Consider the following 16,763-nt stretch of genomic DNA (forward strand, 5'->3'; position numbering starts at 1 on the left):
TTCCTGGTTGGATTCTTTCTCAGGTTTTTGCCTGCCATATGAGTTCTGTTACTCTCACAGACATCATTCAAACAGTTTAACTTCTTATGGTATAGGGGATGCTTGCGCCCCACTTGGCCAAAAGCCAGGGAAAATGCAGCGCGTCAAATTCAAATAAAATTATATCAAAATCAAACTTTCATTAAATCACACATGTAAGATACTAAATTAAAGCTACACTCGTTGTGAATCCAAGCAACATGTCAGATTTTTAAAAGTATTTTTGGCAAAAGCATAAGAAGCTATTATCTGATGATAGCACAACAGTAAACAAAGAGTAGCATATTTCAACCCTGCAGGCGCTACACAAAACGCAGAAATAAAATATAAAACATGCCTTACCTTTGACGAGCTTCTTTTGTTGGCACTCCAATATGTCCCATAAACATCACATTTGGTCCTTTTGTTCGATTAATTCCGTCCATATATATCCGAAATGTCCATTTACTTAGCGCGTTTGATCCAGAAATAAACAGCTTCCAAATTGTGCAACGTCACTACATAATATCTCAAATTTGCCTGTAAACTTTGCCAAAACATTTCAAACTACTTTTGTAATACAACTTTAGGTATTTTTAAACGTTAATAAATGATCTAATTGAAGACTGGTCTATCTGTTTTCAATAGAGGACGAGAGGAAACTAACGCTACTTTTCAAGTCTTGCGCAACTCAACAGTGTTACCCATTTCCTAGATGGCCGTACTTCTTCATTGCACAAAGGAATAACCTCAACCAAACTCCAAAGATTGGTGACATCCAGTGGAAGCGGTAGGAGCTGAAAACAAGTGCCTAAGAAATATCGTTTGCCAATGAGAACTCACTGAACAGACAGAGAACGGTTAGTCCTCGGGGTTTTGCCTGCTACATAAGTTATGTTATACTCACAGACATGATTCAAACAGTTTTAGAAACTTCGGTGTTTTCTATCCAAATCTAGTAAAAATATGCATATCTTATATTCTTGGCATGACTAGCAGGAAGTTGAAATTGTGCACGCTATTTATCCAAAAGTGAAAATGCTGCCCCCTACACCTTAAGAAGTTAAGAAACTTCAGAGTGTTTTCTATCCAAATCTACTAATAATATGCATATCTTAGCTTCTGGCCCTGAGTAGCAGGCAGTTTACTCTGGGCACCTTATTCATCCAAGCTACTCAATACTGCCCCCCAGCCCAAAGAGGTTAACTATTTTTCTCTACATGGAATTGTATTTTTATTTTATTTTTACTTGTTTGTTTCTAATCTTTACAGGATATTGCCACGTGCAATATCTGACGTGTGGAGACATTTCACTGCAGCTAATGTAGAAGGAAAAGCTGTGTACATTTGCAAATACTGTGCCAAATCATACAGTGGGGCAAAAAAGTATTTAGTCAGCCACCAATTGTGCAAGTTCTCCCACTTAAAAAGATGAGAGAGGCCTGTCATTTTCATCATAGGTACACTTCAACTATGACAGACAAAATCAGGGAAAAAATCCAGAAAATCACATTGTAGGATTTTTAATGAATTTATTTGCAAATTATGGTGGAAAATAAGTATTTGGTCATCTACAAACAAGCAAGATTTCTGGCTCTCACAGACCCGTAACTTCTTCTTTAAGAGGCTCCTCTGTCCTCCACTCGTTACCTGTATTAATGGCACCAGTTTGAACTTATCAGTATAAAAGACACCTGTCCACAACCTCAGTCACACTCCAAACTTCACTATGGCCAAGACCAAAGAGCTGTCAAAGGACACCAGAAACAAAATTGTAGACCTGCACCAGGCTGGGAAGACTGAATCTGCAATAGGTAAGCAGCTTGGTTTGAAGAAATCAACAGTGGGAGCAATTAATAGGAAATGGAAGACATACAAGACTACTGATAATCTCCCTCGATCTGGGGCTCCACGCAAGATCTCACCCTGTGGGGTCAAAATGATCACAAGAACGGTGAGCAAAAATCCCAGAACCACACGGGGGGGGACCTAGTGAATGACCTGCAGAGAGCTGGGACCAAAGTAACAAAGCCTACCATCAGTAACACACTACGCCGCCAGGGACTCAAATCCTGCAGTGCCAGACGTGTCCCCCTGCTTAAGCCAGTACATGTCCAGGCCCGTCTGAAGTTTGCTAGAGAGCATTTGGATGATCCAGAAGAAGATTGGGAGAATGTCATATTGTCAGATGAAACCAAAATAGAACTTTTTGGTAAAAACTCAACTTGTCGTGTTTGGAGGACAAAGAATGCTGAGTTGCATCCAAAGAACACCATACATACTGTGAAGCATGGGGGTGGAAACATCATGCTTTGGGGCTGTTTTTCTGCAAAGGGACCAGGATGACTGATCCGTGTAAAGGAAAGAATGAATGGGGCCACGTATCGTGAGATTTTGAGTGAAAACCTCCTTCCATCAGCAAGGGCATTGAAGATGAAACGTGGCTGGGTCTTTCAGCATGACAATGATCCCAAACACACCGCCCGGGCAACGAAGGAGTGGCTTCGTAAGAAGCATTTCAAGGTCCTGGAGTGGCCTAGCCAGTCTCCAGATCTCAACCCCATAGAAAATCTTTGGAGGGAGTTGAAAGTCTGTGTTGCCCAGCAACATCCCCAAAACATCACTGCTCTAGAGGAGATCTGCATGAAGGAATGGGCCAAAATACCAGCAACAGTGTGTGAAAACCTTGTGAAGACTTACAGAAAACGTTTGACCTCTGTCATTGCCAACAAAGGGTATATAACAAAGTATTGAGAAACTTTTGTTATTGACCAAATACTTATTTTCCACCATAATTTGCAAATAAATTCATAAAAAATCCTACAATGTGATTTTCTGGATTTTTTTTTTCTTCTCATTTTGTCTGTCATAGTTGAAGTGTACCTATGATGAAAATTACAGGCCTCATCTTTTTAAGTGGGAGAACTTGCACAATTGGTGGCTGACTAAATACTTTCTTGCCCCACTATATGTGAGGAATGCAACAAACATGAAAAATCATCTGGCAAAGTGAATAACGTTCCCTCTGTGCTCACAACAAGCAACCTTTGACAAAAGTCCCTCTACTCCTATTCGAGGTGAAAATGATGAGACACCTTATCCATAGCAACAGCTCGTGGTCCTCCTGGAATTTTTTTTGACTCAATGGAGGAGCGTAGTCAGAGAGATGCTGATGAATGTCTTGCTCGAGCTGTGTATCCAACTGGTTCACCTCTGGTCACAATGTGTATTGGAAGAGATTTCTGAATGTTCTTCGCACAGCATACACCCCTCCAACCAGACATGCTTTATCTACTAATTTGCTGGATGCGGAGTTCAATAGAGTTCAAGTGAAGGTCAAGCAAATCATAGAGAAAGCAGACTGTATTGCAGTCATCTCTGATGGGTGGTTGAATGTTCGTGGGCAAGGAATAATTAACTACATCTCCACCCCTCAACCAGTATTCTACAAGAGCACAGACTCAAGGGACAACAGACACACTGGTCTCTACATTGCAGATGAGCTGAAGGCAGTCATCAATGACCTTGAACCACAGAAGGTATTTGTACTGGTGACAGACAATGTTGCGAACATGAAGGCCGCTTGGTCTAAAGGGGAGGAGTCCTACCCTCACATCACACCCATAGGCTGTGCTGCTCATGCGTTGAATCTGCTCCTTAAGGACATCATGGCACTGAAAACAATGGATACACTCTACAAGAGAGCCAAGGAAATGGTTAGGTGTGTGAGGTGTCATCAAGTTATAGCAGCAATCTACCTCACCAAGCAAAGTAAGAAGCATAAGAGTCCCACATGGAAGCTGCACAGCAACACCCGTTGTGGGTGGTGTTGTCATATTTGACAGTCTCCTGGAGGGGAAGGAGTCTCTCCAAGAAATGGCCATATCACAGTCTGCTGATATGGACAGCCCCATCAAGAGGATCCTCCTGAATGATTTATGCAAAAAACAACTACATTTAAAAATATATATATTTCACCTTTATTTAACCAAGTAGGCCAGTTGAGAACAAGTTCTCATTTACATCAGCGACCTGGCCAAGATAAATGCAAAGCAGTGTGACACAAACAACACTACTGTCAATAACACAATAGAAAAATCTATATACAGTGTGTGCAAATGTAAAACATATTCTAAGTCAGAACCGTCCAGAGTAGTAATGCTAGATGGGCAGGCAGGTGCGGGCAGCGATCGTTTGAAAAGCATGCATTTAGTTTTACTTGCATTTAAGAGCAGTTGGTGGCCACGGAAGGAGTGTTGTATGACATTGAAGCTCTTCTGGAGGTTTGTTAACACAGTGCCCAAAGAAGGGCCAGATGTATACAGAATGATGTTGTCTGCGTAGAGGTGGATCAGAGAATCACCAACAACAAGAGCAACATCATTGATGTATACAGAGAAAAGAGTCAGCCCGAGAATTGAACCCTGTGGCACCCACATAGACTGCCTGAGGTCTGGACAACAGGCCCTCTGATTTGACACACTGAACTCAATCTGAGAAGTAGTTGGTGAACCAGGCGAGGCAGTCATTTGAGAAGCCAAGGCTATTGAGTCTGCCGATAAGAATGTGGTGATTGACAGATTCGAAAGCCTTGGCCAGGTCGATGAAGAAGGCTGCACAGTATTGTCTTTTAATGATGGCGGTTATGATATCGTTTAGGACCTTGAGCGTTGTTGAGGTGCACCCATGACCAGCTCGGAAACCAGATTGCATAGCGGAGAAGGTACAGTGGGATTCAAAATGGTCGGTGATCTGTTTGTTAACTTGGCTTTCAAAGACTAGAAAGGCAGGCAGGGTAGTGTAGATATAGGCCTGTAACAGTTTGTATTTGGGTCTACATTGTCTCCCCCTTAGAAGAGGGGGATGACCGCGGCAGCTTTCAATCTTTAGGGATCTCAGACGATACGAAAGAGAGGTGTAATAGGGGTTGCAACAATTGCGGTGGATAGTTTTAGAAATAGAGGGTCCAGATTGTCTAGCCCAGCTGATCTGTAGGGGTCCAAATTTTGCAACGCTTTCAGAACATCAGCTATCTGGATTTGGGTGAAGGAGAAAGTGGGCAGGTTGGGGTTGCAGAGCTGTTGACCGGGGTAGGAGTTGCCAGGTGGAAAGCATGGCCAGACGTAGAAACGTGCTTATTGAAATTCTAGATTATCGTAGATTTGTCGGTGGTGACAGTGTTTCCTAGCCTCAGTGCAGTGGGCAGCTGGGAGGAGGTGCTCTTATTCTCCATGGACTTTAGTGTCCCAGAATGTTTTGGAGTTTGTGTTACAGGATGCAAATTTCTGTTTGAAAAAGCTATCCTTTGCGTTTCTGACTGCCTGTGTATATTGGTTCCTAACTTCCTTGAAAAGTTGCATATCACAGGGGCTATTTGATGCTCATGCAGTACGCCACAGGATGTTTTTGTGCTGGTCAAGGGCATTCAAGTCTGGAGTGAACCAAGGGCTTTTTCTTTTCTTCAACATTTTTTGAATGGGGCATGCTTATTTAAGATGGTGAGGAAAGCACTTTTTAAAGAATAACCAGGCATCCTACTGATGGAATGAGGTCAATATCCTTCCAGGATACCCGGACCAGGTCTATTAGAAAGGCCTGCTCGCTGAAGTGTTTTAAGGAGCGTTTGACAGTGATAAGGGGTGGTCGTTTGACCGCGGATCCATTACGGACGCAGGTAATGAGACAGTGATCGTTGAGATCCAGGTTGAAGACAGCAGAGGTGTATTTAGAGGGCAGGTTGGTCGGGATGATATATATGAGGGTGCCCGTGTTTACTGATTTAGGGTTGTACCCGGTAGGTGCCTTGATAATTTGTGTGAGATTGACGGCATCTACCTTAGATTGTAGGACGGCCGGTGTTTTAAGCACATCCCAGTTTAGGTCACCTAACATTATGAACTCTGAAGATAAATGGGGGGCAATTAATTCACATATGATGTCCAGGGCACAGCTGGGGGCTGAGGGGGGTCTATAACAAGCGGCAACAGTCAGAGACTTATTTCTAGAATGGTGGATTTTTAAAAGTAGAAGCTTGAACTGTTTGGGCACAGACCTGGATAGCATGACAGAACTCTGCAGACAGTGGATTGCAACTCCACACACTTTGGCAGTTTTATCTTGGTGGAAAATGTTGTAGTTGGCGATGGAAATTTCAGAATTTTTAGTGGCCTTCCTAAGCCAGGATTCAGACACGGCTAGGACATCAGGATGGTATTAACGGTATTAATATTAATTTGCATGTACACTACTGTTCAAAAGTTTGGGGTCACTTAGAAATGTCCTTGTTTTTGAAAGAAAAGCAACAAAAATGTGTCCATTAAAATAACATCAAATTGATCAGAAATACATTGTTAATGTTGAAAATGACTGTTGAATAGAAAGAGTGGGAGGCCCCGGTGCACAACTGAGCAAGAGGTCCTCTGCCTAGAAGGTCGGAGTCACCTCTTCACTGCTGACGTTGAGACTGGTGTTTTTCGGGTACTGTTTATTGAAGCTGCCTGTTGAGGACTTGTGAGGCGTCTGTTTCTCAAACTAGAGACACTAATGTACTTGTCCTCTTGCTCTGTTGTGCACCGGGGCCTCCCACTCCTCTTTCTTTTCTGGTTAGGGCCAGTTTGCTCTGTTCTGTAAAGGGAGTAGTTCACAGCTTGTACCAGATCTTCAGTTTCTTGGCAATTTCACGCATGGAATAGCCATCATTTCTCAGAACAATAATAGACTGACGAGTTTTAGAAGAAAGTTATTTGTTTCTGGCCGTTTTGAGCCTGTAATCGAACCCACAAATGCTGATGCTCCAGATACTCAACTAGTCCAAAGAAGGCCATTTTTATTGCTTCTTTAATCAGAACAACAATTCTCAGCTGTGCTAACATAATTGCTAAAGGGTTTTCTAATGATCAATTAGCCTTTTAAAATGATAAACTTGGATTAGCTAACACAACGTGCCATTGGAACACAGGAGTGATGGTTGCTGATAATGGGCCTCTGTACGCCTATGTAGATATTCCATAAAATATCAGCCGTTTCCACCTACAATAGTATTTACAACATTAACAATGTCTACACTGTATTTCTAATCAATTTGATGTTATTTTAATGGACAAAAAATGTGCTTTTCTTTCAAAAGCAAGGACATTTCTAAGTGACCCCAAACGTTTGAACGGTAGTGTATTTCCGTTAATGCCCGTATATTCCCGTTAATTCCCACGGAAAGTTTCCACCTCTGAATATTCCCCAAAATGTGCAACCCAAATCATGAGTCATAGTTTGGAAGAAGTTTAATAAATACAAATGTATTCATTTGGAAGTTTCTGAGAATTGGTAAATCACCACAAGTGTAATGGTGGGAACCGATATTATTTTGTCCTGACCTTACAGTTGGTCAACCCATAGCACTAAAGTCTAGCAAATGTTTAAAGAATCTGGGTTTCCCCTCTGTAGGTGGTTTTCAACTTCAAAGTGGAAGCTAGTCTCTGTGTGGAGTATTGGTGAAATGTCTGTTTTGAATGTAAACAGCTGTCAGGTTTAGAGGAACAAAGGATGTGTGTGGCTGTTGTGTTTCGATGTGAGTGTGAACTCCAACTCCACAGTCTGAGTAAGCTGGAAATAAGACCTGTATGACGTCTATGCTGCTCCTTTCATTAACATATGAAGAGTGTGTGGGTGATGTCCACATCCCAAATTCTACACCAGTGCTGGGCAAAATAACTATGATAAAGAAAGTCTGCATACTGTAAAATTTAACGTAACACCTTGTTCCTGTCTTCTTTTACAGGAAGTCCACCTTCGACATGTTCAACTTCCTGGCTTCCCAGCACCGACAGCTCCCTGACATCAACCCCTACGATGAGGAGGAGGATGAAGTCCCACTCAAATCCACAAGGTCAGATTACAGAGTTATTGTATGCTGGCCACTGCAAAGGAAGCTAGCTAATATCTTAAAAAAGGAAACTTTGGCTTAAATACTACTGCAGTAGCTAGTCCATGAAAGATCTTGTCTAGCGGAACATTCTTAGAACTTGTTGAACATGGCCGCAAATGTTGTTCCTTTGAAAAACAACTTTCACATCAACAACTGATCCATTTATAAATTGGTAGACATATCAATGTACTCGTTCAGCCTGATGAGTAACAAAGGAGCCAGCTGTACAGCTACAGGTTTACATAATCATTTTTATAGCTGTGACTAATTCACTATTGAAATGTTGTCCATTCCTGTATTTGTAACTCTCCTAAAATGATCTTTGTGGTTGGACTAAACCATTCTGTCATTTCTGCAACTACCTCCCCCAATCAAGCAACGTTACAAATGTGTTCTACCCTCTTGTCTTAGTCTCTAGTGACTCTTTTCTCAGAGTTCAATGTGAAAGGTCAGAAGCACATCATCTTCTCTGCTTATCCCTTTTCTCCTAGACGTGCCACGAGCTTGGAGCTCCCCATGGCCATGCGCTTCAGACATCTGGAGAGGACATCGAAGGAGGCTGTAGGCGTGTACAGGTCAGCACACAACTCGTCCTGGTCAAAGCCAAAACTATGGACAGAGCCTGTGACTATGATCATGATTCTGGGCTAAAGAGCTCATGCGTTTCTCAGTGGCGTGGAAACTGACCCCACAAAGGTCATTTGCGGTCTGTCTTGACAGGAAGCAGTCACTGTGGTTCTCTACAGCAGATTTTCCCAAACTGGGGTACGCGCAATGCCGTCGGGGGTACGCTAAATAAAAATGTGGGTTCACTTTTTTTTCACTTTTTCAAACAGTCCATTTATATTTTCCAACGGGGCTAAACATTTGGGTGAGGTTTTTTTCTCGTCTGAGTAGCCTCGTTTCACTGCCAAAAATAAAATTAAACCATCTAGTGTTAAGTAAAATAAAAACACAATGTCAAAAATTAACATCCAATCACATTAACTGTTACTCTCTCACGGGAGTTCTGCTGCTCATGTAGGTTTTATTTTTCATTTTTCCCCCTTTATTTAACCAGGTAGGCTAGTTGAGAACAAGTTCTCATTTGCAACTGCGACCTGGCCAAGATAAAGCATAGCAATTCGACACATACAACAACACAGAGTTACACATGGAATAAACAAAACATAGTAGAACAAAAGAAAACAAAAAGTCTATATACAGTGAGTGCAAATGAGGTAAGATAATGGAGTTAAGGCAATAAATAGGCAATGGTGGTGAAGTAATTACAATATAGCAATTAAACACTGGAATGGTAGATGTGCAGAAGATGAATGTGCAAGTAGAGATACTGGGGTGCAAAGGAGTAAAATAAATAAATACTGTATGGGGATGCGGTAGGTAGATAGATGGGCTATGAACAGGTGCAGTGTATCTGTGAGCTGCTCTGATAGCTGGTGCTGAAAACTAGTGAGGGAGACAGTCTCCAGCTTCAGAGATCTTTGCAGTTCGTTTCAGTCATTGGCAGCAGAGAACTGGAAGGAAAGGCAACCAAAGGAGGAATTTGCTTTGGGGGTGACCAGTGAGATATACCTGCTGGAGCGCGTGCTACGAGTGGGTGCTGCTATGGTGACCAGTGAGCTGAGATAAGGCGGGGCTTTACCAAGCAGAGACTTGTAGATAACCTGTAGCCAGTGGGTTTGGCGACGCGTATGAAGGGAGGGCCAACCAACGAGAGCGAACAGGTCGCAATGGTGGGTAGTGTATGGGGTTTTAGTGACACAACGGATGGCACTGTGATAGACTGCAACCAGTTTGTTGAGTAGAGTGTTGGGGGCTTTTTTATAGATGACATCACCGAAGTCGAGGATCGGTAGGATGATCAGTTTTACGAGGGTATGTTTGGCAGCATGAGTAAAGGATGCTTTGTTGCGATATAGGAAGCCAATTCTAGATGTAATTTTGGATTGGAGATGCTTAATGTGAGTCTGGAAGGAAAGTTTACAGTCTAACCAGACACCTAGGTATTTGTAGTTGTCCACGTATTCTAAGTCCGAGCCGTCCAGAGTAGTGATGCTGGACAGGCTAGCAGGTGTGGGCAGTGATCTGTTGAATAGCATGCATTTAGTTTTCCCTGCATTTAAGAGCAGTTGGAGGCCATGGAAGGATAGTTGTATGGCATTGGAGCTCGTCTGGAGGTTAGTTCACTTCTCTAGGATAGGGGGCAGCATTTGGAATTTTGGATGAAAAGCATGCCCAAATTCAACTGCCTGCTACTCATCCCCAGAAGATAAGATATAACTAGTATTAGTAGATTTGGATAGAAAACACTCTTACGTTTCTAAAACTGTTTGAATCATGTCTGTGAGTATAACAGAACCTATGTAGCAGGCGAAACACTGAGGACAATCCATTCAGATTTTTTTTTTGAGGTCACTCTCTTTTCAATGATTTTTCATTGGGAATCCAGATTTCTAAGGGACTTGCTTGCAGTTCCTACCGCTTCCACTGGATGTCCCCAGTCTGAAGAAATTGGTTGAGGTTTTTCCTTTGTGTAATGAAGAAGTAGCCCTGTTCAAAACGAGGGTCACTTCATGTATACTGTTTGATAGAGGCGCGTGACCAGAAAGCTAGCGTCAGTTTGTTTTCTTCTTGTATTGAACACAGATCATCCCGTCTTCAATTTGATCAATGATTTACTTTAAAAAATGCCTAAAGTTGTATTACAAAAGTAGTTTAAATGTTTTGGCAAAGTTTACAGGTAACTTTTGAGATATTTTGTTGTCACGTTGCGCAAGTTGGAACCGGTGTTTTTCTGGATCAAACGCGCCAAATAAATTGACATTTTGGATATATATGGACGCAATTAATCGAACAAAAGGACCATTTGTGATGTTTATGGGACATATTGGAGTGCCAACAGAAGATGCTCGTCAAAGGTAAGGCATGATTTATATATTTTTTTCTGTGTTTTGTGTCTCGCGTGCAGGGTTGAAATATGTTTTCTCTCTTTTGTTTAACGGAGGTGCTATCCTCAGATAATAGCATCGTTTGCTTTCGCCGAAAAGCCTTTTTGAAATCTGACATGTTGGCTGGATTCACAACATGTGTAGCTTTAATTTGGTATCTTACATGTGTGATTTCATGAAAGTTTGATTTTATAGGAATTTATTTGAATTTGGCGCTCTGCATTTTCTCTGGCTTTTGGCCAGGTGGGACGCTACCGTCCCACATATCCCAGAGAGGTTAACACAGTGTCCAAAGAGGGGCCAGAAGTATACAGAATGGTGTCATCTGCGTAGAGGTGTACCAGAGAATCACCAGCAGCAAGAGCAACATCATTGATGTATACAGAGAAGAGAGTCGGCCCGAGGATTGAACCCTGTGGCACCCCCATAGAGACAGCCAGAGGTCCGGACAACAAGCCCTCCGGTTTGACACACTGAACTCTGTCTGAGAAGTACTTGGTGAACCAGGCGAGGCAATCATTTGAGAAACCAAGGCTGTCGAGTCTGCCAATAAGAATGTGGTGATTGACAGAGTCGAAAGCCTTGGCCATGGTCGATGAATGTCGATGAATACGGCTGCATAGTAATGTCTCGTATCGATGGCGGTTATGATGTCGTTTATGACCTTGAGCGTGGCTGAGGTGCACCCATAACCAACTCTGAAACCAGATTGCATAGCGGAGAAGGTACGGTGGGATTCGAAATGGTCGGTAATCTGTTTGTTAATTGTAACTACCCATCCCGGATCCAGGAGCGTTGTCATCAATTGACACTAATTAGCATAACGCAATGGACATAAATATTACTAGAAAATATTCATATTCGTGAAATCACAAGTGAAATATATTGAAACACAGTTTAGCCTTTTGTTAATCACCCTGTCATCTCAGATTTTGAAAATATGCTTTACAGCCAAAGCAAGACAAGCATTTGTGTTTACCTTTGATGAGCTTCGGATGTTTTCACTCACAAGACTCCCAGTTAGATAGCAAATGTTCCTTTTTTCCCAAAATATAATTTTTGTAGCCGAAATAACTCCGTTAGTTCTTCACGTTTGGCTGAGAATTCGACAGGAAATTGAGGTCACGACAACGGGGAAAAATATTCCAAATTAGCTCCGTAATATCGACAGAAACATGGCAAACGTTGTTTATAATCAATCCTCAAGGTGTTTTTCAAATATCTATTCGATAATATATCAACTGGGACAGATGGCTTCTTAGTAGGAAAGAGAGAAACAATGGCCGCATTTGTCTCTTACGCACAAAACACTCTGAGACTCCAGCTGACCACTGACGCAATGTTGACGTTCAGGCTCATTTTTCAAAATAAAAGCCTGAATCTATGTATTGTGACACTAGACACATTAGGGAAGCCATAGAAAAAGGAATCTGGTTGATATCTCATTCACTGCTCAATAGGGACGCATAGGAACACAGAGCTTTCTAAATAAGAGTCCTTTCCTGATTGGATTTTCTCAGGCTTTCGCCTGTAATATCAGTTCTGTTATACTCACAGACAATATTTTTACACTTTTGGAAACTTTAGAGTGTTTTATATCCTAAGCTGTCAATTATATCAACGGCTCAGACACAAGAGGCATGTGGCAGGGTCTACAGTCAATCACGGACTACAGGAAGAAATCCAGCCCAGTCACGGACCAGGATGTCTTGTTCCCAGGCAGACTAAATAACTTTTTTGCCCGCTTTGAGGACAATACAGTGCCACTGACACGGCCTGCAACGAAAACATGCGGTCTCTCCTTCACTGCAGCTGAGGTGAGTAAGACATGTAAACGTGTTAACCCTCGCAAGGCTGCAGGCCCAGACGGCATCCCCAGCCGCGCCCTCAGAGCATGCGCAGACCAGCTGGCCGGTGTGTTTACGGACATATTCAATCAATCCCTATACCAGTCTGCTGTTCCCACATGCTTCAAGAGGGCCACCATTGTTCCTGTTCCCAAGAATGCTAAGGTAACTGAGCTAAACGACTACCGCCCCGTAGCACTCACTTCCGTCATCATGAAGTGCTTTGAGAGACTAGTCAAGGACCATATCACCTCCACCCTACCTGACACCCTAGACCCACTCCAATTTTCTTACCGCCCAAATAGGTCCACAGACGATGCAATCTCAACCACACTGCCCTAACCCATCTGGACAAGAGGAATACCTATGTGAGAATGCTGTTCATCGACTACAGCTCGGCATTCAACACCATAGTACCCTCCAAGCTCGTCATCAAGCTCGAGACCCTGGGTCTCGACCCCGCCCTGTGCAACTGGGTACTGGACTTCCTGACGGGCCGCCCCCAGGTGGTGAGAGTAGGCAACAACATCTCCTCCCCGCTGATCCTCAACACTGGGGCCCCACAAGGGTGCGTTCTGAGCCCTCTCCTGTACTCCCTGTTCACCCACGACTGCGTGGCCACGCACGCCTCCAACTCAATCATCAAGTTTGCGGACGACACAACAGTGGTAGGCTTGATTACCAACAACGACGAGACGGCCTACAGGGAGGAGGTGAGGGCCCTCGGAGTGTGGTGTCAGGAAAATAACCTCACACTCAACGTCAACAAAACTAAGGAGATGATTGTGGACTTCAGGAAACAGCAGAGGGAACACCCCCCTATCCACATCGATGGAACAGTAGTGGAGAGGGTAGCAAGTTTTAAGTTCCTCGGCATACACATCACAGACAAACTGAATTGGTCCACTCACACAGACAGCATCGTGAAGAAGGCGCAGCAGCGCCTCTTCAACCTCAGGAGGCTGAAGAAATTCGGCTTGTCACCAAAAGCACTCACAAACCTCTACAGATGCACAATCGAGAGCATCCTGGCGGGCTGTATCACCGCCTGGTACGGCAACTGCTCCGCCCTCAACCGTAAGGCTCTCCAGAGGGTAGTGAGGTCTGCACAACGCATCACCGGGGCAAACTACCTGCCCTCCAGGACACCTACACCACCCGATGTTACAGGAAGGCCATAAAGATCATCAAGGACATCAACCACCCGAGCCACTGCCTGTTCACCCCGCTATCATCCAGAATGCGAGGTCAGTACAGGTGCATCAAAGCTGGGACCGAGAGACTGAAAAACAGCTTCTATCTCAAGGCCATCAGACTGTTAAACAGCCACCACTAACATTGAGTGGCTGCTGCCAACACACTGACATTGACTCAACTCCAGCCACTTTAATAATGGGAATTGATGGGAAATGATGTAAATATATCACTAGCCACTTTAAACAATGCTACCTTATATAATGTTACTTACCCTACATTATTCATCTCATATGCATACGTATATACTGTACTCTATATCATCGACTGCATCCTTATGTAATACATGTATCACTAGCCACTTTAACTATGCCACTTTGTTTACATACTCATCTCATATGTATATACTGTACTCGATACCATCTACTGTATCTTGCCTATGCTGCTCTGTACCATCACTCATTCATATATCCTTATGTACATATTCTTTATCCCCTTGCACTGTGTATAAGACAGTAGTTTTGGAATTGTTAGTTAGATTACTTGTTGGTTATTACTGCATTGTCGGAACTAGAAGCACAAGCATTTCGCTACACTCGCATTAACATCTGCTAACCATGTGTATGTGACAAATAAAATTTTATTTGAAATTTGATTTGATTTGATATGCATATTCTAGCATCTTGTCCTGACAAAATAGCCTGTTTACTTTGGGAATGTTATTTTTCCAAAAATGAAAATAGTGCCCCCTAGATTCAACAGGTTAACTGGTATCTGTACTGATGGTGCAAAAGCCATGACAGGGGGACACAGTGGAGTGATAACACGTGCAAACAGTTGCTCACTGCAGCATCCACTGAGAGGCTCTTGCTGCCAAGGGAATGCCTGACAGCTTGAAGACGTTTTGGACACTACAGTGAAAATGGTTAACTTTGTAAATTCGGGAAAGGCATGCTGCTAGCAGGACACCTCGACAACATCCGGTGAAATTGCAGAGCGCCAAATTCAAATTAAATTACCATAAATATTTCATATTCATGAAAATACAAGTGTAGTACATCAAAATAAAGCCTAACTTGTTGTTAATCCAGCCGCCGTGTGAGATTTCAATAAGGCTTTATGGTGAAAGCAAACCATGCGATTATCTGAGGACAGCGCCCTGCATACCAACACATGAAAAACATATTTCAACCAGGCAGGTGCGACATGAAAGTCAGAAATAGCGATATAAAAAATGCCTTACATTTGATCTTCTTCTGTTGGCACTCCAAAAGATCACAAATGGTCCTTTTGTTCGATAATGTCCTTCTTTTTATCCATAAAAACTCAGTTTAGCTGGCGTGCTTCAGTCAATAATCCATCCAGTTTCCCTCCATCAAAATGCATACAAAATGAATCCCAAACGTTACTAATAAACTTTTCCAAACAAGTCAAACAACGTTTTATAATCAAACCTTAGGTATCCTAATACGCAAATAAACTATACAATTTAAGACCGAGAATAGTATGTTCATTACCGGAGATAAATAAGAAAACGCGCTTTCCTCCACCCACTTAGAAACACTACAGCCAAAATGGGAGCCACCTAGAAACACTACAATTTCTGGGTCATTTTTTTCCAAAAACCAGCCTGAAACTATAACTAAAGACTGTTGACATCTAGTGGAAGCCCTAGGAACTGCAAATCAGGGAGGACTTGGGCTTATAATTATAGTACTTGCCATTGAAAACAGTGGTAAACAGATTTTTTTTTGGGGGGGGTTTGTCCTCTGGGTTTCTGCCATATCAGTTCTGTTATACTCACAGACATAATTTTAACAGTTTTAGAAACTTTAGAGAACACTATCTAAATCTACCAATTATATGCATGGGGCAAAGTATTGACACGAGCTTAATGTTTTCTTTGCTGACCATAATTTTCACTTGTCTGACCGCTTGCATGATGACGAGTTTCGCACACGACTTGCCTATCTGGGTGATGTTTTTTCTCGCCTGAATGATCCGAATCTAGGATTACAGGGACTCTCTGCAACTATTCAATGTGCGGGACAAAATTGAGGCTATGATTAAGAAGTTGGAGCTCTTCTCTGTCTGCATTAACAAGGACAACACACAGGTCTTTCCATCATTGTATGATTTTTTTTGTGTGCGAAAGAACTCAAGCTTACGGACAATGTCAAATGTGATATAGCGAAGCACCTGAGTGAGTTGGGTGTGCAATTACACAAGTACTTTCCTGAAACCGATGACACAAATAACTGGATTCGTTATCCCTTTCATGCCCTGCCTCCAGTCCACTTACTGATATCTGAAGAAGAGAAATTGAAATTGCAACAAGCGGTTCTGTGTAAATCTAATTTAATCAGAAGCCACTGCCAGATTTCTGGATTGGGCTGCGCTCAGAGTATCCTGCCTTGGCAAACCACGCTGTTAAGACACTGATGCCCTTTGCAACCACGTACCTATGTGAGAGTGGATTCTCGGCCCTCACTAGCATGAAAACAAAATACAGGCAGAGACTGTGTGAAATGATTTAAGACAGACTCCAATACAACCCAACATTGCAGAGTTATGTGCATCCTTTCAAGCACACCCTTCTCAACCTGTGGTGAGGTATTGACAATTTTCGATGAACAAATAAGGTTTTATATGTAAGATGGTTAAATAAAGAGAGAAATTGATTATTATTATTATTTGTGCGATGGTCCTATAAGAGCTTTTTGTCACTTACCACGAGCTGGGGTGTGACAAAAACTCACACTCATTCTTATTTTTAAGAAATGTATCGTATAGTGTGTTTGTGTGTGGCAGGCTTTACAATGATTGCAAAAT

At 42.5% G+C, this 16,763-nt stretch overlaps 1 protein-coding gene across 5 annotated transcripts in view; it reads left to right on the top strand.

Moving 5' to 3' along the window:
* The window catches only part of LOC112226731 (histone-lysine N-methyltransferase 2B-like), a 78,691-nt gene that overhangs the window by 58,039 nt on the left and 3,889 nt on the right, over positions 1-16,763 (top strand). For all 5 annotated transcript variants that reach the window (XM_042309304.1, XM_042309306.1, XM_024391248.2 and 2 more), the window contains 2 exons: positions 7,793-7,900; positions 8,431-8,514. In XM_042309304.1, coding sequence (XP_042165238.1) covers positions 7,793-7,900; positions 8,431-8,514 — 192 coding nt within the window. The remainder of the gene's footprint in view (positions 1-7,792; positions 7,901-8,430; positions 8,515-16,763) is intronic.

The sequence above is a fragment of the Oncorhynchus tshawytscha genome, linkage group LG03 (assembly GCF_018296145.1).
Source record: "Oncorhynchus tshawytscha isolate Ot180627B linkage group LG03, Otsh_v2.0, whole genome shotgun sequence".
Lineage (NCBI taxonomy): Eukaryota > Metazoa > Chordata > Actinopteri > Salmoniformes > Salmonidae > Oncorhynchus > Oncorhynchus tshawytscha.